This window comes from Hordeum vulgare, chromosome 2H (assembly GCF_904849725.1).
Source record: "Hordeum vulgare subsp. vulgare chromosome 2H, MorexV3_pseudomolecules_assembly, whole genome shotgun sequence".
NCBI lineage: Eukaryota > Viridiplantae > Streptophyta > Magnoliopsida > Poales > Poaceae > Hordeum > Hordeum vulgare.
In genome coordinates this window covers 597876267-597899287 of record NC_058519.1, presented here as the reverse complement: position 1 = coordinate 597899287, position 23021 = coordinate 597876267, and the positions used below count along the sequence as shown (strand labels likewise).

At 46.6% G+C, this 23021-nt stretch overlaps 1 protein-coding gene and 1 pseudogene across 2 annotated transcripts; both read right to left on the bottom strand.

Moving 5' to 3' along the window:
* Positions 1–3251: 3251 nt before the first annotated feature.
* Positions 3252–6108, bottom strand: LOC123428703 (annotated as a pseudogene). Its single transcript, XR_006622598.1, has 4 exons — positions 5581–6108; positions 5486–5499; positions 5294–5374; positions 3252–3911 (listed from the first exon to the last, which is right to left on the bottom strand). The product of XR_006622598.1 is annotated as an uncharacterized LOC123428703 (transcript).
* Positions 6109–13143: 7035 nt separating this feature from the next.
* LOC123430702 (oleosin 16 kDa-like) lies at positions 13144–14000 on the bottom strand. The gene has a single exon (XM_045114550.1). It carries the CDS (start codon positions 13929–13931, stop codon positions 13452–13454), a length of 480 nt encoding a protein of 159 aa, XP_044970485.1. The 5' UTR covers positions 13932–14000; the 3' UTR covers positions 13144–13451.
* Between the last annotated feature and the right edge of the window lie 9021 nt (positions 14001–23021).

The following is a 23021-nucleotide window of genomic DNA, read 5'->3' as shown; positions in this document are numbered from 1 at the left end:
TGAATGCATCCACCACATTAAAAAATAGAACGATTCGAATAAGAGTTTTGGTACTTATAAGTTTGATCTCTTGAGGCATATGATAGGATAGAATGAAGCTACCTTTAAAACAGGAAAATGTGTGGTTTCGCTCACACATGGATTAACAGGATAATGATGTGTCTCACAGATGTGAGATACTCCAGTTTAATGGAACTTGCTCGAATCCATTTGCAATGTCACATGGGTATGACAAGGTGATCCATTGTCCCCATATTTATTCATTTTCGTTGTTGATGGTCTATCTTCTCTCCTTCATAAAGGAATTGTTGTTGGAAATATCTCTCCAATTAAAGATTGTCATCGTGCTCCCGGCATCTCGCACTTATTATTTGCAAACACCTTATTGTTCTTTGAAGCAAAACTTACACAAAGCCACCCAAGTCAAGAAGTTTTGCATGCTTATTGCCTATCCATTTGTGACAACTTGGAGGTGGTAGCGGAAACTTTTGAAGAAACTTAGCTAGGGATGTCGACATCTAATGGTCGAATGACAAAGGGAAAGTTCATACTTTTATAGAGGAATCCCACCCGGGGTGAGGCACCAGAAATTCGCTCCCGGCGGGAGTCGAACTCTAGGTGTTGGGTTCGCCACTGCGACCCTCTGCCACTAGGCTGCAGCCTAGTTCTCCGCAAGGGGATAAGGAGGTGTCCAGAAAATGCAAGTCGGGAATGGTCATCGACGGGGGCGACTGGCCACTGTAAACCCTAGCCGCCTCTGGTCGGTCTGTGCTCATTCGCTCAGGCATAAGAGAAGGAATGGATGAGGTCTGGGGATTGGCTTCAAACTTAGGCTGGTTGTAATGGGGAGTATCATGTACTAGTATATCATGCATATGGTACTAGTATATGATACTACATTCGTAATGCATAGTATCATATGTTAGTATCATAGGATAGTTCATTATTATCATGCATGACACATAGCAACACACTATTTAATATGATACAGTATCATGATAATAGTATGATACTCAACTCTCTCTTTCTTCATTTAATTTTATGTCACATCATCAAGATTGTCTAGTTGGCATGCATGATACTAACTATGATACTCCTATTACCACCAACTAGGACATTAAATGCCCCAAAGCCTGCAGCCACCACATGCATTTAACCGACGTTGTGGTGGTGGGAGTCCAAACACCGGGGGGATCCCTGGTTGATTTCACGTCAAAGTCAAAGTTGACAATAGCGTTCTTGCCCCATTCTCCCTTATGAGGGGGCATTCAAAATCCCTCGTCCTTCCCCAATTCCTGAGGTGAAAACCCTGGCCATGTTAGGCCGAGCGTCATGGCCTCGTGGGCCTTCTAGAAGGCGTCCCCTAGGAGTGCATGGGATTGTGGGCGTGCTTTGCTATTTTGTTAGTAATTCGTGTTGCTAAAATTGTGTTAAAAGGGGATTTTAATAATGACATAATAGCTTACTATTTGCCATTGAGTATTACTCCATGTCTTCCAAATTATCCAAATTTCTAACTCGGTCCTAAGACAAATTTATTAAGTTTGACGAGGTTTACAGAAAAATATAGTATTACTTTTACGGCACCAAATTAGTTTCAGTAGATCTGTCATAAAATATATTTCCGTGCTATGTATATTTGATGTTGTAGATACTAGTACTCCCTTCAATCTAAATTAGTCGCGGCCAGTGACGGAGGACGGACAAAAGTTGAGGTAGGGCGGGCTTTGATCACTCGTCATCGACAACGCCGTTGCGCCGATGCGTCGCCTTTCATGCAGCCTGCACCAGCGAAATCAAGGTAGGGCGGCCGCCAGGCCTTGCCCTATCGGGTCCTTCGCCACTGGTCGCGGCTCTAGTACAACTTGTTCCATAGACTTGGTCAAATGTTGAGAAATTTGACTTGAGGCAAAGCTATGACTACAAATAATCTGAAAAATGGGTGAAAAGAGAACAGTATTCCAAATGCACGTGTTAGGATTTTATAATACTTCACACTCAAATTCAGTAAATTGGCAAGTACTGCTATGGCATACTTAAATAGATGTATCTTCTAGATGGTTCCATGAATAAATTGTTTAATAAATATGTTGTTATTGTCGTCTTTCTATCCTCTAGATTTAATGTTTCAGAGAAGAATTTGCATGAAGGAAATGGCAGAAATATCCAACCTTCTGCGCTTTGGGTCTAAATTATGTTAGACTTCAACTTCATCAGCTGGAAAGCTTTTTATTTGAAACCAGGGCAAAAGCTTTGCCTTTTCATTAATTAACAAGAAAAGAGTTGCTCGGTTAATTACAGAAAACCGAGCGAAAACCAAAACATCCAGGGTACAACCCACTCACGCCGATGGCACATCAAGCTCAACAAAGAGAGAGTAGATGTACAGAATGAACCGCTGTTTCACAGCAGTGGCGTAGCTAGGGGGTGGACAGGGTGGTCCATGGACCATCCTGAAATTCCATCATAGCCAATATGTAGGGTAAAAAAAAGATATATATTTTTTAACAATGCATGAAATTAAATGAAATTTTTATTATTGTACCACCCTCGTTCACCGAGCCAGCTACACCACTGTTTCAGAGCAACAAAAATTCACGTGGTCAGGTAATAAATCCACTGGTAATAGCCTGTTGAAAGAACATATAAACAGATGTGAGATTGTTGGCCGAAATTATCACATAGGGTAGGTTGCTTTCGAACAGGCCTCAAGCGACCGCGCAGCCTGATCAGTGACCAATTTTAGTGCTGTGGCCGATGCTTGGGAATTTGGCAAAACATACACCGGTAAGCATTTACTGCTCTAGAGAATTAGTGACAGCAACTTGCAATTTCGAAGAAAGAAAAATGGAAACCATCTTGTGAGTTGGCTCCCTTTTAGGAACAAGGTTATTAGGAAAAGAAGATAATCTCTGCAGTATAATCCTCTGAGGAATGAGAATATTACTAAGAAGAAAAATTCTGCTTAGTGCAGAGCGTCAGATAGTTGTTCCGCATTCTACAGACTTATAAATGTAGCATGTACCATTTCAACTGATAGATGCTTCATTGGTTTCATTCAGAAATATTTGCAGCACTCCACCATCTCAGCATCTTTAGATGCCGAATCCTGATCCTTGTGTACTACTACAGCGGAAGAAAGGGATTTTACCCACAATACTGCAGAAAAGAAAAGGATTCATTCCCACTTAACCCAAATTAAAACATGGCAACTATAGCAGAAGCACTGGTCCAGATTGCAATGCGTGACAAAAGAAAAGACTGATCAGATTGCAACTGTGTAAAATTCTAGCTGCACAGATCAAATCAGAAAGTCTTGGAAAAACGGTAACACGATTCATAACTGAAGAGTTTCATCAGAATTCAGGATCGGAGTAGTTTCATTGAACGCATATACTGTTACTACAGCGTACTGAGCACAAACGAACGACAGAGAAGTAAATCCCATCCACCAGGGCGCATATCACACAGGGCATACAGCTGCCAACAGCACAGCACGGCAAGAATCTAGCCTCCGAAGCCGTAGAGGGTGCGGCCCTGGCGCTTGAGCGCGTAGACGACATCCATGGCGGTGACGGTCTTGCGGCGGGCGTGCTCGGTGTAGGTGACGGCGTCGCGGATGACGTTCTCAAGGAAGATCTTGAGGACGCCGCGGGTCTCCTCGTAGATGAGGCCGGAGATGCGCTTGACGCCTCCCCTCCTGGCCAGCCTCCGGATCGCCGGCTTGGTGATGCCCTGGATGTTGTCGCGGAGGACCTTCCGGTGGCGCTTGGCGCCGCCCTTGCCCAGCCCCTTGCCGCCCTTGCCGCGCCCTGACATCGCCGCTTCGCTCCGCTCCGCTCCGAGAGAGTGTGTGATTAGGAAGAAGAGGAACTCCTTTGGGGGCTGTAGCTTGTGGTGGGATTGGGGATTTCAGGGTGGGGGCTGGTTTATATGGGAAGGATTTTGGAGGGAAGCGCGAACTTTTGGGGGGCTTCGGGCGGGAGGTTTTGCTGGGTCGATCCGTGAGAGGGTGGGGATGGGACGTTGGATTCAGATCAGAAGGGTGGGATGGGCGGGACGGTGGTGGACTGGATCGATGACGTGGCGCCGAATATGATTAGTGGGAGTTTGTTTCAGCTATCAGGTTTTTTTTTTAAATATAAACTACGTATATGATATAAAAACATATTGTTGGATTCGTATTTAATGGAGTCTTCCCATAATACACTTTTTGTGACATATTCTTGTCTTAGCTTTGTCTAAAAATGAATGTATCAAAATACTAAAACTTGACTACATACAATTACATCTAAACAAATGTAAGACAAGAATTTTGGGACGGAGGGAGTATAAGATTTCACTAAGGGGCTAAATACGGAGCAAAATGAATGAATATACACTCTAAAATATGTTTATATATATCCGTATGTAGTTTCCTAGTTAAATATTTAAAAAGCTTACATTTAAAAATGTAGGGAGTATTTTCCAAGTTAATTTTACGGTCAAATTTGAACCCAAAATAAAAGGGGTTAATAGACCCAAAGTATTACTTATCTTTTGCCCTTCGTAATATTAAGTTATTAACATGTGCATATTTTATACTCCCTCCGTCACAAAAAATTTGTTTTAAATTTGTCTAGGAATGGATGTATCAAAATACTAAAATATGACTAGATACATTCATATCTAGATAAATCTAAGACAAGATTTTTAAAAACGGAGGGAGTATGTAGTAAACTAGAATTGGCCTTGTCTGGTTTTTTTAATGGCTAGGAGGCTCGTTGTAAAAAAAAGAAGTGAGAAAGGTGTGGTGGCAGTCAATGTTCTTCGAGAACAAATAAACGAGTGTATTCCCACTCCCCGGGAAGAGCTTCTTCGTATCTTGGACCTTCAAGATAGCTTATTCTTGAGTCATAACAGTCCTGATCAGTAATCATAGGTGGCCCTGGCGATATCACATCAGTGAGGATCTTCTTTCTTTTAGCTTGATTAATGAAGATTAAGGAACTGAGTCACACAATTCCTACCCTAGAGAATGAACAATAATGCCACACAATATCTCAAAAGGAACTGAGAAACAACACCTATGAATTGGTTGCACTGATGAGGAGCAAAATTTTTAAGAAAAGGATATAATCTCTACTGTTTATTTCTCAAAGGAACAGTACAGTTAGGACAAAGAAATGTGTTTGGTGAAGACCTTCAGGAACAGAAGCCAAATTTTTGAGTATTCATACCACTGAAAACAACAGAAACATTCGAGGTTCATTCCGCAGTGATGCCAAACCAAAACACCGGACCCTGTACTTGCCTGAGCGGAAGAATTCCATCTCTTCTACAGATTGCAACGAGTGCCAGATAGACGAATGTTGATTCAGTACAGATAAGCGATCTAAACAGAGAACTTTTCAGTGAGAAACAATTAGCGCCAAATAACTGAACAAACGAAAGCCGGATTCAGTAGCAGTACAATCTAATCTGGGAAGAAATGAGTGTCAAGTACTTAAGTCAGTGCAGCTGCAGTGTCCAAACAGATAGAGCCAATCAGTATTAGAAAAAACAAAACGCAATTCAACAGTGAAGCATTTCGTCAGGATTCAGAACCGAACTGATTGCATTGAACAGAACATGGTATTACACAGCCTACTGAACCCAAGGCAGAACACAACGACGCACACAAAATCAGTAAATCTCATCCACCACAGCACAGATCACAGAGAGCAAACGAGGAAGTTGCTCCACTACGCAACGGATCTAGCCTCCGAAGCCGTAGAGGGTGCGGCCCTGGCGCTTGAGCGCGTAGACGACGTCCATGGCGGTGACGGTCTTGCGGCGAGCGTGCTCGGTGTAGGTGACGGCGTCGCGGATGACGTTCTCGAGGAAGATCTTGAGGACGCCGCGGGTCTCCTCGTAGATGAGGCCGGAGATGCGCTTGACGCCGCCCCTCCTGGCAAGCCTCCGGATCGCCGGCTTGGTGATGCCCTGGATGTTGTCGCGGAGGACCTTCCGATGGCGCTTGGCGCCGCCCTTTCCCAGCCCCTTGCCGCCCTTGCCGCGCCCTGACATCGTCGCTGGATTTGGGAGAAGAAGGGAGTGGCGCGGATGTTGAAGCTAGTGATGGATTGGGGAATCGGTGGTGAGCGGTTTATATGGGGAGGAGTTGGGAGGGAGGCCCGAAATTTTGGGGGTCGGAGGCGGGAGGTGTGTGCTGGGTCGATCCGTGGGATGGTGGAGTCGGGCCGTTGGATTGTGATCAGAACGTGGGATGCGGTGGGAGGCTGGTGGTGCGGATCCGTGACGTGGCGAAGATGGGGACATACGTTCTTTTTTCACAGAGAAACGTGGACTGGGTGAGTGATTGCAGGTCATTAGGGGATGATCCATGGGGGCATCACCTCGCTGTGGTTCCAGCCTTCACCTAAGAAAAATAATAATGAAACCACCGTATGATTATCTCACATCCATCACAAGCAGCACCTCTTCTAGTGGTCCACCTATCTCTCTCTCCGTCACTACTTTTTTACTTCATAGCTCATTCTTTCTCCCCTCTCTCCTCCGGTCTGTGCTTTCCTTCTGCCTTTTTCAACGAGGAAGCGGACTCCTCTGCAAGAGCCCGTTTGGCTCTGCAAGCGACTGCCTTTTACCTATTCTCCTCCACGGCAGCAGCTCATCCGACGTGGATTCATGAGGCAGCGGTCCACCCTGGAGCGATGGCCATGCCCTTATAGAGAAAAACATTTCTCATACTCCCTCCGTACTAGCTAAATATAAATCTTTTAAGATATTTTACTAGACGTCTACATACGAAGCAAAATGAACGAATTAATAATCTAAAATATGTCGATATACATCCGTATGTAGTCCATTAGTTGAACATCTAGAAAGAATTATATTTAGGAACGGATGAAATAGATAAGAACACTCGGTGCTAAAACCTCAAAAGTGTCTCATATATTTACTTATTTCCCCCCTCTTTATTTACTTGTTTTATATCCATGAACTTTTTAAACAAACTGGAAAGTGTCTCATCTAAATTCCTCATTGTTTCGAAATGTTGTGCAAATGTTGGTCACGGGCTATGTGTCACGCCTATCCATACTCCCATGTCTCATTATATGTATGGTGTTCACTAGTCGGCCACCCTATTGACATTTTGTATTTTATGATTTTGCATTTTTATAATTCTTTATTTTATAAAGTGAATTTTTTTGGTCTTAATTGTAACTCTAGCCCCGGCATGCAGCTGAGCTGCCTTTTGTGTACCATTTGCAAGTCCATCCGTCTATACTAAACTTTGACTGATCCATTTTTGTTCCATTTTTGCAAGTGCATTCTATTGACATGCAACTAAGATGTCCGACCCTTTTTTATCCGAGTTGCAACTCCATACCACGATATGCAATTATCAGCTCTTTTTTTATTGTCCTAAATTGCAGGTTTGTCCTCGACACGCAACATTTTTCAACGGAGCAGCGGGGGGCAACCATTTTTACCCAATTGCAAGTATATCCTTGACTCGTAATTGGGGTCAAACTTTCTTTTTGTCCTAGTTGCAAATCTACTATTGACTTGCAACTCGGCCTAATTTTTACTTGTCCAAGTTTTCAATATATCCTCGACTCGTAATTGAGGCTGAAGTTTCTTGTTGTGTCTGTTGCATGTCCACCATTGACTTGCAACTGGGCTCGATCTAGTGCCCTACCTTTTTTCTCTTTAGTTGCAAGGTCACCCTCGACCTTTTTTGACCCAATTGCAAGCAGATCCTTGATTTGCAACTGGGCATGACCCTTTTTTTTACATTAGTTACAAGTCTATCATCAACTCGCAACTACGCTTGATTAAGGCCCAACTTTTTTGTATTAGTTGCGAAGTAACTCTTAACTTGCAACTCAGCCTGGTCTTTATTCTGTCTCGGTTGCAAGTTCACCCTCGACCCACACCGGGGCTCAAAGTTTTTTCATAGTTGCAAGTTCACCTTCTAGTTGCAACTACGCTCAATCCTTTATTTCCACACTAGTTGCAAGTCCACCCCCGACTCACAACTACGCTCAATCCTTTATTTTCACACTAGTTGCAAGTCCACCCCCGACTCACAACTATGCTCACCATTTTTTGGACTCACTTGCAAGTCCATACTTCAATCACAACTGGGCTCGTAGAAGGTGTTGTCCCACTTGCAAGTCATAAATCGAGTTGCAACATGCCCGTAGGTGTTCTCGCCATACAAGTTGGAAGCACACCCCTTGACTCGAAACCCGATCATAGTCATCACAATAAATCATCATGTACACATGTAAATACCCTACGTCCCAAATTAAGTGTCTCCATTCCACCCAAAACTTTAGGAATTCCTTGATAGTTGGTATAAATTCGTAAGCCGGGTCGGCTAATACGTCTTAAAAAAGTTCTTGTGGGCTTCCGTCTAAGCTTCCAAGGATAAAGGTAGATGAACACCCATTTGATATCCATCAAAGTTTGCATTGAAAACCTTACACATTAATGGGGTAAGAAAAGAGACCTATTAAGAACTTGTAAAATAAGAATTAGGGATTAACTTGGGTTGCGCTATATCTATCAAAGAGTATACAATAGCGTTTGATTTGATTTGCTTTTCACTTTTCGATTTGATTTGCTTTTCACTTTTCTTTACAAGAAAAAAGAGACCTATTAAGAACTTGTAAAATAAGAATTAGGGATTAACTTGGGTTGCGCTATATCTATCAAAGAGTATACAATAGCGTTGGATTTGATTTGCTTTTCACTTTTCGATTTGATTTGCTTTTCACTTTTCTTTACAAGAAAAAAAAGAGCACATAACTTGATTTGAACTCAAGACCTCATGCTATAAGAAGGACCACAATAACCACCTTGGACATCATAGTGCTTGTGAATATTTACTTTTTGTTTTATTTTCTTCTATTTGAATTTGCGTCTGGGCAGGCCCATTGTTGAATTGATCCTTTTATCACTATCTTATTTTTCATTTTTCTATTCATTCTTTTTTACTTTTTCATTCCTTTTGTTTTCTCAAAAAATGCTCACGCTTATTGCATTTTGTTTAAATTCTTAAAAAATGTTTGCCTTTTAATTTTTTGCTCATAGATTAAAAATATTTGCATTTAAAAAATTTGTATAGATAAGTCAAAAATAGTCTGTGTCTTTCAAAATTGCTCAGAATGTCTTAACACATACATATTTTAAATAGAGCGAATTATTTTACTATTTTCTCACGGGAAAATGGTACAAAATGCATAAAATGTTATAACTCAAATAATTTTATCATGGATACTTGGCATAGTGAAACTAGTGTGTGCAAAAAAAATGGGTCCATTTTATTCATGTGAAGAAAAAGTGCATCCAGACTTGTCCTACCGGCCTATCCAAACCATCACTTTTTTTCACGTGCTATAATGATTATAACAAGGAGACGCGGCAATTCTTTTTCTGACATCGAGTGCATTATCTGTGATTTTACATGTGAAAACACGCAAAAAAGTTTTCGGACGTGACACGACGTGCGTTTGGTCACCGACTTAGTTCAAATTTTGTGTGGGACACTTGGATGGACATTCACAGGTGGCTGCAAAAGTTGGATAGATTTCACGCATGTATGGATGTACATCATGTGCAACCAATGGGTGTCGGTACAGACGAAAAGGGTTATAACGCGACGAAGTTTCTCCTCTTTATCAAACGACCCCAACTTTTTATCACATGCTCTAATGATCATCACAAGGAGGCACGCCAATTATTTTTTATTTTCTGACATTTCGTGCATTTTTTATGATTTTTCATGCAAAAACACGCAAAAATAGTTGTCGGGCATGACGCAACGTGCGTTTGATCACCGATTTGGTTCAAAATTTGTGTGGGGCACTTGGATGGGCATTCACACTTAGCCGCAAAAGTTGGGTATATTTCATGCATGTATGCATGTACATTATGTGTAAACCACGGATGTCGGTACGGGCGGAAGGATTGTCATAATGCGATGATGTTTCTCCTCTTCATCAAATGAAGCCAACTTTTTTTCACACGCTTTAATGGTCATCACAAGGCGGCACATTAATTTTTTTTATTTTTTGACATTTTGTGCATTTTCTATAATTTTCCATGAAAAACACGCAAGAACATTTGCCACACGTTAAACAATGTGCGTTTAGTCACCGATTTCGTTCAAATTCTGGGTGGGACACTTGGATGGGCATACACACTTGGCTGCAAAAGTTTGATAGATTTCATGCATGTATACATGTACATCATGTGCAAACCACGAGCGTGGACGGAAGGATTGTCACAATACGATGATGTTTATTCTGTTCATCAAATGAAGCCAACTTTTTTTCACACCCTCTACTCATCTTCGCAAGGAGGCACACATTTTTTTATTTTCCGACATTCTGTATATCTTCTATGATTTTTCATACGAAAACACGCAAAAATAGTTATCGGACGTGGCGCGACGTGCCTTTGGTCACCGATTTTGTTCAACTTTTGTGAGGGACACTTGGATGGGCATTCACACATGGCTGCAAAAGCTGGGTACATTTCGTGCATGTATGCATGTATATCATGTGCAAACCACGGGTGTCGGTACGGGCGGAAGGGGCGTTATAATGCGATGATGTTTCTCATCTTCATGAAACGGACTCAACTTTTTTTCACACGCTCTAATGATCATCACAAGGAGTCACGGCATTTTTTTATTTTTCGACATTTCGTGCATTTTCTATGATTTTTCATGCGAAAACACGCAACAACAATTGCCGTACGTGACGCAATGTGCGTTTGGTCACCGATTTCGTTTAAATTTTACGTGGAACACTTTGATGGGCATTCACACTTGGCTGCAAAGGTTGGGTATATTTCGTGCATGTATGCGTGTACATCATATGCAAATCACGGATGTCGATACATGCGGAAGGAGTGTTATAATGTGATGATGTTTCTCCTCTTCATCAAACGAACCCAGCTTTTTTTCACGCGCTCTAATGATCATCACAAGGAGGCATGACAATTTTTTTTTATTTTCTAACATTCCGCGCATTTTCTATGATTTTTCATGCGAAAACACGCAAGCACATTTGCCAGACGTGACGCGGTTTCGTTCAAATTTTGCATGAGACACTTGGATGGCTATTAACACGTGGCTGCAAAAGTTGGGTAGATTTCATGCATGTATGCATTTACATCATGTGCAAACCACAAGTATCGGTACAGGCGGAAGGGTGTTATAATGCGAATATGTTTGTCCTCTTCATCAAACGGACCTAACTTTTTAGGGGGTTTCATTAAACGCATGTTTCGTCATGTTTGGCATGTTGCATCATGTTGCAGCGTGATGCTAGTGTGTCAGAATTTTTTTGATCCATTATATTGATTTGGGCATCTTCTAAAGAAAATTAGAAAGAACATAAAAGGGAAAACAAAAAATAATAAGAATGGAAAAGAAACAAAAAAGAACAATAAACCAATCACTGATTGATATTATTGTTTTCATTTTTAACATAAGTTCGCAAAATTTAAAAGTGATCAATTTTTTATGTGAAAATTTTCTATTTAATGAACATTTTTGTTTAAATGGATTTTTTTTTATTTAATAGATGTTCAAAATTTTAATTACACTGATGTGAGCATTTTCCTGTTTGACTGAATAAAATTTTAACATATATTTACTTTTCAAAAAATGAATATTTGTACTTTTGATTTTGTTTTTAAAAAAACGAACAGTCTTTTAAATTTTCATTTTTTTTATAATTGTGAGCATTTCTGAAAAAGAAGAAGGAAATGAAAACAAAGGACTGACGAAAGAGAAATAGTCATAAAAGGGCTGGTTTTTAACAATGGACCAGCCCGACGGCTATTTGAAATGGAAGAAAACCTGAAAAAATAAAATAAGCACATGGAATGAAAAGTTCTAGTTGGTTATTGTAGTTCTTAGTAAATTGAGAGGTCTAGATTAAATTGGTATAATAATGCATCATATATATAGAGGAGTGGGGGGGGGGTCGAGAAATCCTCTTCTGAGCCCGAGCTCATGTGTTCCCTTTCACGAAAAAACTCTAAAACAATACTAAATAAATCCAAAAAATTCCATTTTTTTGGATGATAGATATTTTGATGCATGAGGTTCGCTTCAAATTTCAAGTTATTTGGACATCCGAGCAGCTCTCGGCAAAAAAGACAAAACCGGGTCAAAATATTATGTACAGTCAACCTTTTTCACAGACCCAAATTTTGTCTTTTTTATCGAAAGATGCTCAGATGTTCAAATAACTTGAAATTTAAAACGAACCTCACGCATCAAAGTATCTACCAGACAAAAAAATGAATTTGTTTAGTATTTATTTTGATTTTTTCGTCGGCGCGGGTGCAACCGAGAGGCGAAACGCCGCGTCGGGGGGTCATCATATTAATGCTAATATAAAGTTAAGATGCTAATATAAAGTTAAGATATTTATTTTAAGATGGAAGAATACATCACAACAGAAGCGTAAACCTACCCCTCAAAATATGTCTATATACCTCTCTACAAGGACTTATATTGAAGTGCGTACATCACAACAGAACAGAGCAACAGAATATCCAGTCCCCCCTTGAAACAGTATCACTCCGAAAGCGATACAACTACTAGAAACGTCGACAAGCGATTTGAGCTGTCTGACACAGGAGCCGGTTCACGGCCGAACGAGTTTTCCTAAAATATGTCTATATACATCTTTCTAATATTTTCCTAAAATATGTCTATATACATCTTTCTAATATGTCTATATACATTTTAAAAAAGACTTTACATTTAGGTGCGTACATCAGAACAGAGCAACAGAATATTCAGTCCTCCCTTGAAATAGTATCACTCCGAAAGCGATCCAACCTACTAGAAACATCGACAAGCATTTCCTTCATAAATTTCTTTGGAAAATAATTGCTTCGTGTGTTCACTTTAACGAAAATAATTGCTTTGTGTGTTCACTTCAACGTTTCATAAACACTAGAGTATGTTATTGTCAATCTCTGCGATATCAGATCTCTTGTTAACAAATTAACCGTATGCTTGCAGAGTCACTTGGCAAGTCGGTATTAAGTTGATTTTAACATGTAGAAAAACGCGAGAGGAGGACCTAGTCTCTTCTGCAAGTTGCATTTCAGTAGAGATGGATATACACACTCCGCCCGGACTCAGGCAATTTATTCACCACAAACTCAGACAGCATACATCCAACATGCAGAACCTCTCCCGACTTCCGACCACGGAAACATACTGCTAGGGTACTACTGTAGTAGGACAACAACTACTTGGCAACAAAAGTCTAAACACGCACTCGGTCGGATAACACAACAGGCGGTAAACGTCGTCGTCGTCGACTTGCTCGCGCGGCGGGCACGGCGGCGATTGAACGCGCGCAACCGTGCGCTACACCGTTCACCATCGACGCATCGGCCGCGCGTCGGAGCACGAACCTCTCTCTTCAAGCCCCCTGCGCCTGGTCGATGCGGGTCTGCGCGGCGTCCTTGATGTCGCGGGCCTTGGTCGCGAGCCGCGCCTTGGCGTGGTCCAGCTGGTCGGCGCCCGGCGGGTGCTTGCCGGTGAGGTACTTGTACATCCACGAGAACACGGACAGCGCAGCCACGCCCAGCCCGCCGGACGTGACGAAGCCGGCGGACATGAGCGCCAGGGCGATGGCCGCCGGCACCAGCACCGGGCTGAAGATGACCAGCACGGGCGTCGCCACGGTGAGCGCGATGACGGTGCCGGCCAGGATCAGCCCGGACAGCACAAGCAACGACCCGGCGGCCGTGGCCGCCGTCGCGGCCTTCAGGGCGCACATCATCGCGGGCTGCTTCTGCTGGTCGTGGTGGTCGCCGCCGTAGCCGCCCTGGCCACTGCGGTCGGCGAAGGCGCCGCCGCCGCCTAGGACGCCCCTGTCTCTGTGGTGTTCAGCCGCCATGTGAAGGAAGGTGGTACGTGTGGAGGAGAGATGGGCACTACCAGAGCACGGTCGCTGCGAGTGAAGGAAGCGGAGGGTAGGGGGGTGGGGTTATAGAGGAGCGCGGTGCATGGTATTACGTGGAGGCCGGAGCTGGAGCGGCCGCGTGGGACGCATGCGAGCACTCGTGTCGGGCGCGCCGCGACACCTGTGCTGGCGTGGCCGGTGAGGTGTCGCCCTCGTCCGCCTGGCGATACGCACGAGGTTGTGGGCTTGTGGCCGTTCGATTTGCCGCGTGTCGAACGGTCCCCTGGGGAAGCATCAGTGGTGTTACCTGGCCAAAAGGGCCGGCCCTGCCGTGGACAGGCCTGACACAACCCGACTCGTCCAAATACGAATATTAGGTACCGTTCGATCTACGTGCGCAACTTTTAGATCCAAATACTGTACGGAACCTATACGGATCGGTCTATTGGCATGTCAGGTCCGATTTTGAGTCAATTTTAGGCTGTTTTTGGGCAATTTTGATCTGTTGGTCTCTCTATATGTGTGTATATGACTATTCCTCACCCAAGGGGTGAGGAATAGTTATTTTCACTTTCTTTTATTTTCACATCAATGCACGGTAATTTTACATTCCATAAATTTTGTCTTATTTAATACATAAAAAAAAGACCGTAATAAATAAATAATCACCATAAAAAATATGTTATCTAATGTAAAATTAGAAACACAAAAACATAGTGTAAAATATACATAAAACTATATTTTCTGGTCTTATGACCTATATTTTTGTTTTCTTATGTCAAACCTTATGTAGTGAATCAATATAAATATAACTATTTTTATTTTAAATGTAATTTATTTATGATTATTTCGGATGAAGAATAACTACATATAAAATAAAAAATGTAAACGGGTTGGTCCGCGTGCCCAGCCTTTAAGCCCAGACACAAACCAGGCAAAGGGCGGTGCCGACGAAGGCAACTTCCTCCTGCTGACACCGCATCGCCATGCTGGTAGATCCAAAGTATCATATCCTTGCAATGGTCCTCCACCGAACGCACATCATAGCAGAGACATATGCGCGATGCCTCCACCGCAAGAACACCTCCCCGCTCTAGCTCGGCATCAAAAGCCGCCTCGCTAGCGAAGTAGCAGGCGCGCACCATCCATTATATGGACGACATCATCTCCTCCTTGTACGATATTTTCACTGACTACTCCGACGACTCAAACGACGCCTACGCGGAGGGCTATAGCCACACGGGTGACTGTCGTCTCCGTTTAGTATTTAGCTTATGTATCTTGAGGGTGTCCTATCCGGTGATGAAATTTTATTGCTTTGTTCAAGGAAATGCGATGACTTATGTATGGATAATCTTATGTCCGTTATGTTTGCAATGTGGATCTACGTAGTAGTTTCTCTTTACGTTGCATAGGTAATATGGATTTCAGGACCGGATATGAGGGGGGCGGCTATGCACACATAGAGATGAGGAATGACCAGTCAATGTTCACAAACGCATTCGCTAGCGTTTAGGCGATTTTGCCAAATCCGACAAACAATGATCCTCCGTAAAAATACAAGTATCAAAGAGCAACCAAGCAAACAAAAAAAGGATAAAATAAAGAAGTAGCAATGAGACTTGTGGCATAAAATCAAACATAAAGAACAAATCTTAGCCTAACAATAGAAAACAATAAACGGGCCAAGCCCATAACTCAAAAAATAGAATAAAAACATAACACGACATAGGCCCAAAATCCCAACAACTGGCAAAAAAGAAAGGATGAATGGGTAAGTTTCTACTCGAGATATGTGCGAGTGATTTTTTGTCCAGATTTTTTCAAAACATAGAAACATTTTTTTGTATGTATTAAAAAGGGGGTATTACCGAAACACGTGGTTGTTCTAATACGTTGCCAAACAATACTTTGCAATTATTCAACTACTACCGAAATTTGGATAGAAGTGTACATTCTTTTATATTAGATAGGAAAAATGTTTTTCTATCTAAAATATTAGATTTTCTTTGTTGATTTATTTATTTGTATATGCACTTTATGAAACTGACACACCATTCGGTTGATATCATTTAGCAAAATAAAATACAACATATGCATCCATCTTTCAGCTCAATAATTTCACGTGTACAGTTCTACGGTAGCCATCGACTGTGAGTATTTATAGTAGTCTTTCTAGCCATCAAAATCAATAGTTTATTTATACTTTACCATTAAGTAGATGGTGATCCAACAGCCGATTAGGCCTTTTCCCTAGGGATCTAACAATTGCTTAGGGTGGGTTTGGTTGCAAAGGGATTTTCAAAGTATTTCAAGAATACAACAGTGTTTGGTTCTAGTTAAAGTTGCATATTACTCCCTCCGTTCCTAAATATAAGTCTTTAAAGAGGTTTCATTAGTGGACTACATACGGATGTATATAGATATACTTTAGAGTGTAGATTCACTCATTTTGCTTCTTATGTAGATTCTTAGTGAAATATCTTAAAAGACTTATATTTAGGAACGCACGGAGTATAAACCATAGTATGCACAAAACCATGGTATTTTTGCTGTATTAAAAAAGAGGTCAAGACCTCTTTTGAAAAAAAACTAAGAACGCATCTGCTCGGGTCCCCGAGAGAGTCCCACCCTGCTCGAGAGAGCACGCGCTCCCACCCCGCGCCGCTGGCCACTCCGGCCGCGGCGGCCACCCTCCAAGCACTTATGACCGGCCGGGGCGGGCCTACCCCCGGCGGTCCGCCGGCTCTCCCGGCCTCTCCAGGCGCCGGTCCGCGCGACGCCGCACCGCCCCGCGGTCCATCGCCTACACCTCCTGCGTCGTCCCGGGTTCTTCACCGTCTCCTACCAGATCCAGCTCCCACGCCGAGGATGTTGCTCCGAGGAGAGTGCTCCTACGCAGCAACCGACGGTCTGCCGCGTGCCTCCTCCCCGACGCCGATGGGGGGCATGGGACGGGATCCGCGGGATCGGGATCCATCACCTGTCCCACAGGAGTCCGGGCGCTTTCAAGGCCCGCGCGTCAAGTCCATCATCGTTGACTCCTCGGGGACCGAGGTTACCATTTCGGGTCCGGATCCGGGCTGGACTGAGGTGGCCCGGCGGGGAAGCCGCCTGACACCGGCGGAGCCCTCGGTCCCCCGGTCTCTCCGAGGTACGCGCCGGTCGGACCGCCGCGGCGTCCCCTCTGCTGGTGGCCCGCAAGCTGCGCCGCACCTTTTAAACCCGTTCGCCGGTCGCTGTTTTCGCTGTCTTAGCAAGCGCCATCGCCTAGCTGCCTGCCGCGACCCAGTTCACTGCCTCAGCTGTAGACGAGCAGGGCACATCGCCTCTCGGTGCCCCCGAAATCGTAAGGCAAGTAGCTCGCTTAGGGATAGGTTGGGTCCGACGCCTCGCGCGATTCAGTTGTCCGACCGCCTCCGGTACCCTCCTCCACCACCTACGGCCATGGCTCCGTCGGCGCCATCCATGCTCCGCCACCTCGACCCATCTCGGCGCCCCAGGGAGAGCCGCTCCACCACGGTGCTCTCCCCTGCTCTGGATCAGGCCATGTTCTTCCTCCGCAGTCACGCCGTGACGCTTTTCGCAGCTGATGGGGTCAACGTCTCCTCGCCGATGGCTGTGGGAAAGGCTCTGGAGGCCCAGCTCTCTGTGCTAGTGCACTCCTTGCGGGTCACGGCTCACCACCCCGAGCATTTCTTCGTCACCTTCACGCAGCCAACTCATCAGGTGAACGCCGTGCGCCGGGGCTCCATCTGTGTCGACGGCGCCTGCTTCAACATCAGCCCGTGGCACGAGGACGACCTCGCCACGTTCGACTCCCTTCTGCTCCACGTCTGCGTCGTCATCGAGAAGGTTCCCATGCACTTCTGGTCGGTGGAGGGGGCGGAAGAGATCCTCGGCAGGCGGGTGCGCGTCGACCGTCTCGACAGCCGGACCCTAGAGCGGGGTCACACCAAGACCTTTGCCTGTTGGGTCTGGGCCAGGGACATAGCTGACATTCCGACGTCGCACACTCTGGGGGTCCTTCCTCGCGGAGCCGGCAGGGTGGAGGAGATGGAGGGATTCTCCCCACCAGACAGGAGAGTTGCGCCACCGCCGGCATCGGCGGAGTACGCCATGCTCATTCACGTCGACGGGGTGGAGGATTGGACGCAGCCCTCTCCGCGCTCATCTCACTCCGCCCAGAGCGGTCTGCCATCGTCCGGCTCCGACGACGAGGGCCCTCCTTTCCCTTTGGTGGCCCCTCTGTCTTGGACGCCGGGGGTGGAAGATGGCCAGGGGGGAGACCGCTCGCAGCGACTGCCTCGTGCACCCGTTGCCAGCCTAGGGTGCCGGGGCGGACCTAGAGACGGCCGTCCGAGGGACCGTGATGATGAGGGAGGACCGGGTGCAGGCGGCCGCAGGTCCTGGAAGGACGTCCTCCTTCGCCGCGGCGCCTCGCGTGCCCCTCGCGCTTCACCTTCGTAGCGCCGTCGTAGCAGATCCCCGCCGGCCAGACGCGGTTCGAGGGAGTCCTCGGACCGTCGCTCGGGAGCTGGGAGGAACACTGCGCCAGCTAGGCGCCAGTCGAGGCGCTCTAGTGAAAGAGCAAATCGGGCAGTGGTTGCCAAGAACGCGGGCTCCGCTGCGGCGGCCACCCAGCCCACACTAGTCGCGAGGACCAGTGCCAGCGGCAAGGACCCGGTCGAGGAGTTCTTGAGGACCGCAAAGAAGCCCACCTTGGCCTCCGTCGTCGTCGACGGCCTGGCGACCGACGTCCACATCGCCGCGGAGGCGGCAGTGGCAGCCCCCCTCGAGTTCGTCGACGCAACCCTGCTCTAGGCCTCGGGCGAGTCAGTGAAGCTGGACGCCTTCAGTCCGACACTGTCGGCCGCGACATCCGAGCTGGGATAGTTTCACAAGGCCACCCCATCAGCAGCCAGCACGATGGAGGTCCAACTCGGGGCTGTTACTGGACGCGTCAGGGAGCTGGAGATCGGAGGAGCAGCAGCCGGGCCGGAGTCGCGGGGCCTCTTCCGGACCTCCAAGCAGCAGCCTCTCATTGCCACTGCACCCGCGCGCCATCCCGCGGCGCCACCGAAGACTAGGGCCACCTCTACCCCGACTCGCTCTAGCGCGCGGCAAGCTGCCATCGGGTCGTCAGTGCCAGTGGCACAGCACGCTTCCTTGCGCATCGTGAAGGAGCTCGGCCTGCTCGGCCCTCGGGACAGGCTGACGGCAGAAGTCGCGAAGGCGCTCGTGCAGCGTTTCGAAGAGCCCCTGTCCGACAGCGACATCTCGGTCATCGCCAGGTTGACCCACCTGGATAGTGAGGCACTGCGGGTCATGGCTCGCATGAACGGCCCCGACGGAGCTGCCGATGAGGCCACCGTGTGATCATGTTAGTCGTCCATAGTTTCTATCTCCGATGGCGACCGATCCCCGACCGGTTCAATCTAGTTTGGTTCCCAGTTCATATGGGCAGTAGGATAGATCATTAGAGCCGACACATCTTGGGTTCTGCTGGTGGGCGCCGGCCCCAGCTTTTATGATGGTGGTGTCATTTCTAGGCCTATGGCCGTCTAGTTTTAGTCATCGGAGCTACTTTCGTGTTTTAGATGTATGACAAGATTCACCCCATCATGTGCTGGAATGTTCATGGCTTAAACAACCCAGCCAAGAGGGCAGCAGTCGGGGAGATGGCGGCCGCCCACCGCATAGCCATTCTCTGCATCGAGGAGACCAAGATCGCCGCCTGGTCACCAGAGTTAGTCCGCGAGATAGGGGGCGCCAAGCTCACAGGATGTATCACTCTACCGGCAATAGGCACTAGCGGAGGTGCGACGATCCTTTGGGACAGGGAGCTAGCCACAGTCTCATCGCATGCGATAGGGATCTTTGCTATTACAGCTAAAGTGACCTTCCTCGGACAGGCCCAAAATTTCTGGTTATCGACGGTCTACGGTCCGGCGGACGACGCGAGAAAGGAAGATTTCCTTCGGGAACTTTCACTCTCGGCGCCATCACCCAACGATTCTTGGCTTATCAACGAGGATTTCAACCTCATATACGAGGCGCGTGAGAAGAACAACACCAATCTCAACCGTACGTTGATGGGTAGGTTCAGATCAGCCATCGACGCGAAGGGCTTAAAGGAAATTAAGTGTAAGAACCGTAGATACACGTGGAGCAACGAGCACCAAGATCCTACCCTAGTGAGCATCGATAAGTTCTTCTGCAATACATCCTGGGAATGCATTTCCCCATCGGTGTCACTCATCGCAACGTCGACAGCAACATCAGACCACTGCCCGCTGATTCTAGCTGACACATCCGCCTCCCCCCGGACAGCCCTCTTCAGATTCGAGAGCTTCTGGCCGAGTTTCCCTCGTTTCCATACCACGGTGGAACGGGCGTGGAAAAGGCCGGAGCAGTCCTCTTGTCCTTTCCAACATCTCGCCACGAAGATGGTTAGGACTGCCAGGGAGCTGAAGAGTTGGAGCAAGAGTTTCTTTAGTCAAGCCAAGATACAATTCCACATGGCGGCAGAAATAGTGCTACGTCTCGATGTCGCACAGGAGAGACGCCGTCTCTCAGACGCGGAGTTTACCCTCCGTAAGCTGCTCAAGCTCCGTCTGCTGGGACTCGCGGCATTAGAACGTGCTCGCAGACGACAGGCCTCACGGCTCACCTGGCTTCGGCTAGGAGATGCGGGCACTAAGTTCTTTCATGCCAAGGCGACGACAAGGAAGCGGAAAAATTTTATTCAGTGCCTCCGAGTAGGGGATGACGTACTAACGGCTCACGAACACAAGGAGGAGGCCATTCACAACCACTTCAAGCTCTCCATGGGTAGCAGGGTAGCGCGACCACTACAAGTAGACTCGTCGATCTTCGACCTACCTTCTGTCCACAATAGAGGTTTAGACAACCCTTTCTCTGAGGAAGAGGTTTGGGAGGCGATCAAAGCATGACCGGCGGAGAAGGCCCCAGGGCCGGACGGATTCTCCGGGGTCTTCTACAGATCCTGCTGGCACATTATCAAAGAGGACATCATGGCAGCATTCACTAATTTCTACAACCTGACTAGAGGGGACTTCGGCAAGTTAAACACAGCTCTGGTAATACTGTTACCAAAGAAAGACGGTGCAAATACGATCCAGGATTTCAGACCTATTAGTCTAATTTATTCGGTGGCCAAGCTCATCACCAAAGTCCTCTCCAAGCGCCTATCCACGGTGATCAGTAGCATAATCTCACCGGCGCAATCAGCATTCCTTCGCTCCAAATCAACGCAAGATAGTTTCCTCTACGTGCAGAATATAGTGCGATCTCTGCATAGGAAAAAGCAACCAGCCCTACTGCTTAAGCTAGACATTGCAAAAGCTTTTGATAGCGTCTCATGGGAGTACCTTCTAGAGGTACTGCAACAACTTGGTTTCCCGGCGCGCTGGCGGGACTGGGTCTCCGTGCTCTTGTGCACGGCCTCTTCGGCCGTCATGTTAAACGGCACTATCGGCAATTACTTCACACATCAGCGAGGCCTACGGCAAGGAGACTCGCTCTCCCCACTGCTTTTCATCATCGCCATCGACACCCTCCACCGACTACTAGAGAAGGCAACAGAGTTGCACGAAATTGCACCGCTACCAGGCAGGGGAATCCCCCTCAGAGTGAGCCTCTAGGCAGACGACGCCGTCATCTTCGCCAATCCGGCGAGAGAAGAAATCGAAGTTCTGATGGCTATCCTACGTGACTTTGGACGAGCATCGGGGCTGCACATCAATCCGTCAAAATCCACAGCTGCTCCAATTAAATGCGACAACACAGACCTGCAACACACCTTAGCTAGCTTCGGAGGGAAAGTTGTCGCTTTCCCGCTGACTTACCTAGGGCTTCCGATCACTTTGTCGAGGCTTAGGCTAGTCCACATTCAGTTCATCTTAGACAGGATCACAGCTAGGCTAGCTGGATGGAAGGGAAAACTACTTAACGTTGCCGGCAGGCGAGTCCTGGTCCGTAACGTCCTCTCAGCCCTACCCACCTTCGCACTCTCTGTGCTAAGGGCGCCAAGGAAGTTTTTCGACGAGGTAGACAAAGCTAGACAACGTTTTCTGTGGGCACAAGAAGACGACGAGCTCGGTGGAGGCAAGAGTAAAGTAAATTGGCCTACAGTCTACTCCCCTATGGAGAATGGGGGTTTGGGCATCCTTGACCTAAACCGCTTCAGTCGAGCCCTCAGGCTAAGATGGCTTTGGCTGGAATGGACGAGCAATGACAGGGCCTGGCGGGGCATGAATCTGCCTTGTGATGAAGCGGACAGAGACATGTTCAACGCATCAACAACTGTGACCCTAGGCAACGGCGCAACGGCATCCTCCTGGCATTGCTCGTGGACGGGAACAGACACCCTCAAGACGACGTTCCCGTCCCTTTTTAAGCACTCCAGGAGGAAATACAGAACAATGCAGGAGGCACTTCGGAACAACACCTGGTTAGCAGACTTAGCGCATGGTAGCAATGCGCACCTTTGGGAGGAGGCGATTAGGCTACATAGATGGCTACAAGATAGGAATTTTCAACTCCATGTAGAAACTGCTGACACTATCACATGGAACCTTGAGGCCTCGCAATCGTATTCAGCTAGATCGGCGTACAAAGCACAATTCCAAGGAATGATGAAGTCCGATTTCAAGAAGATAATCTGGAAGACTTGGGCACCCCCTAGGCTCAAGATCTTTGCCTGGCTCCTCCTACGCGACAGGCTATGGTGCAATGACCGGCTGCAACGACGAGGATGGCCAAACGGATATTTCTGTCAGCTATGCCTGCGGAACCTAGAGACATCAACTCATTTGTTCTGGGAATGCCCCATGGCACTGCAAATTTGGACACACGCCGCCTCGAGGGCCGGATGCGCCTCTTTGTACCCTCCCACATGGGCAACAAAGACGGGGTCAGCAGAAAAAATAGCCACAATAATAGAAACGGCTCAACCAGTACACCGCAAGGCTACCAGGACGATGATCGTCCTGATCCTATCGGAGATTTGGAAGCACAGAAACGATTGCACCTTCACAAACAAGCAGGCGCACATGCAAG

Coding starts and splice junctions, on each gene's coding strand:
- LOC123430702 (XM_045114550.1), bottom strand. CDS start 13,931: ATGGCGGCTGAACACCACAGAGACAGGGGCGTCCTAGGCGGCGGCGGC.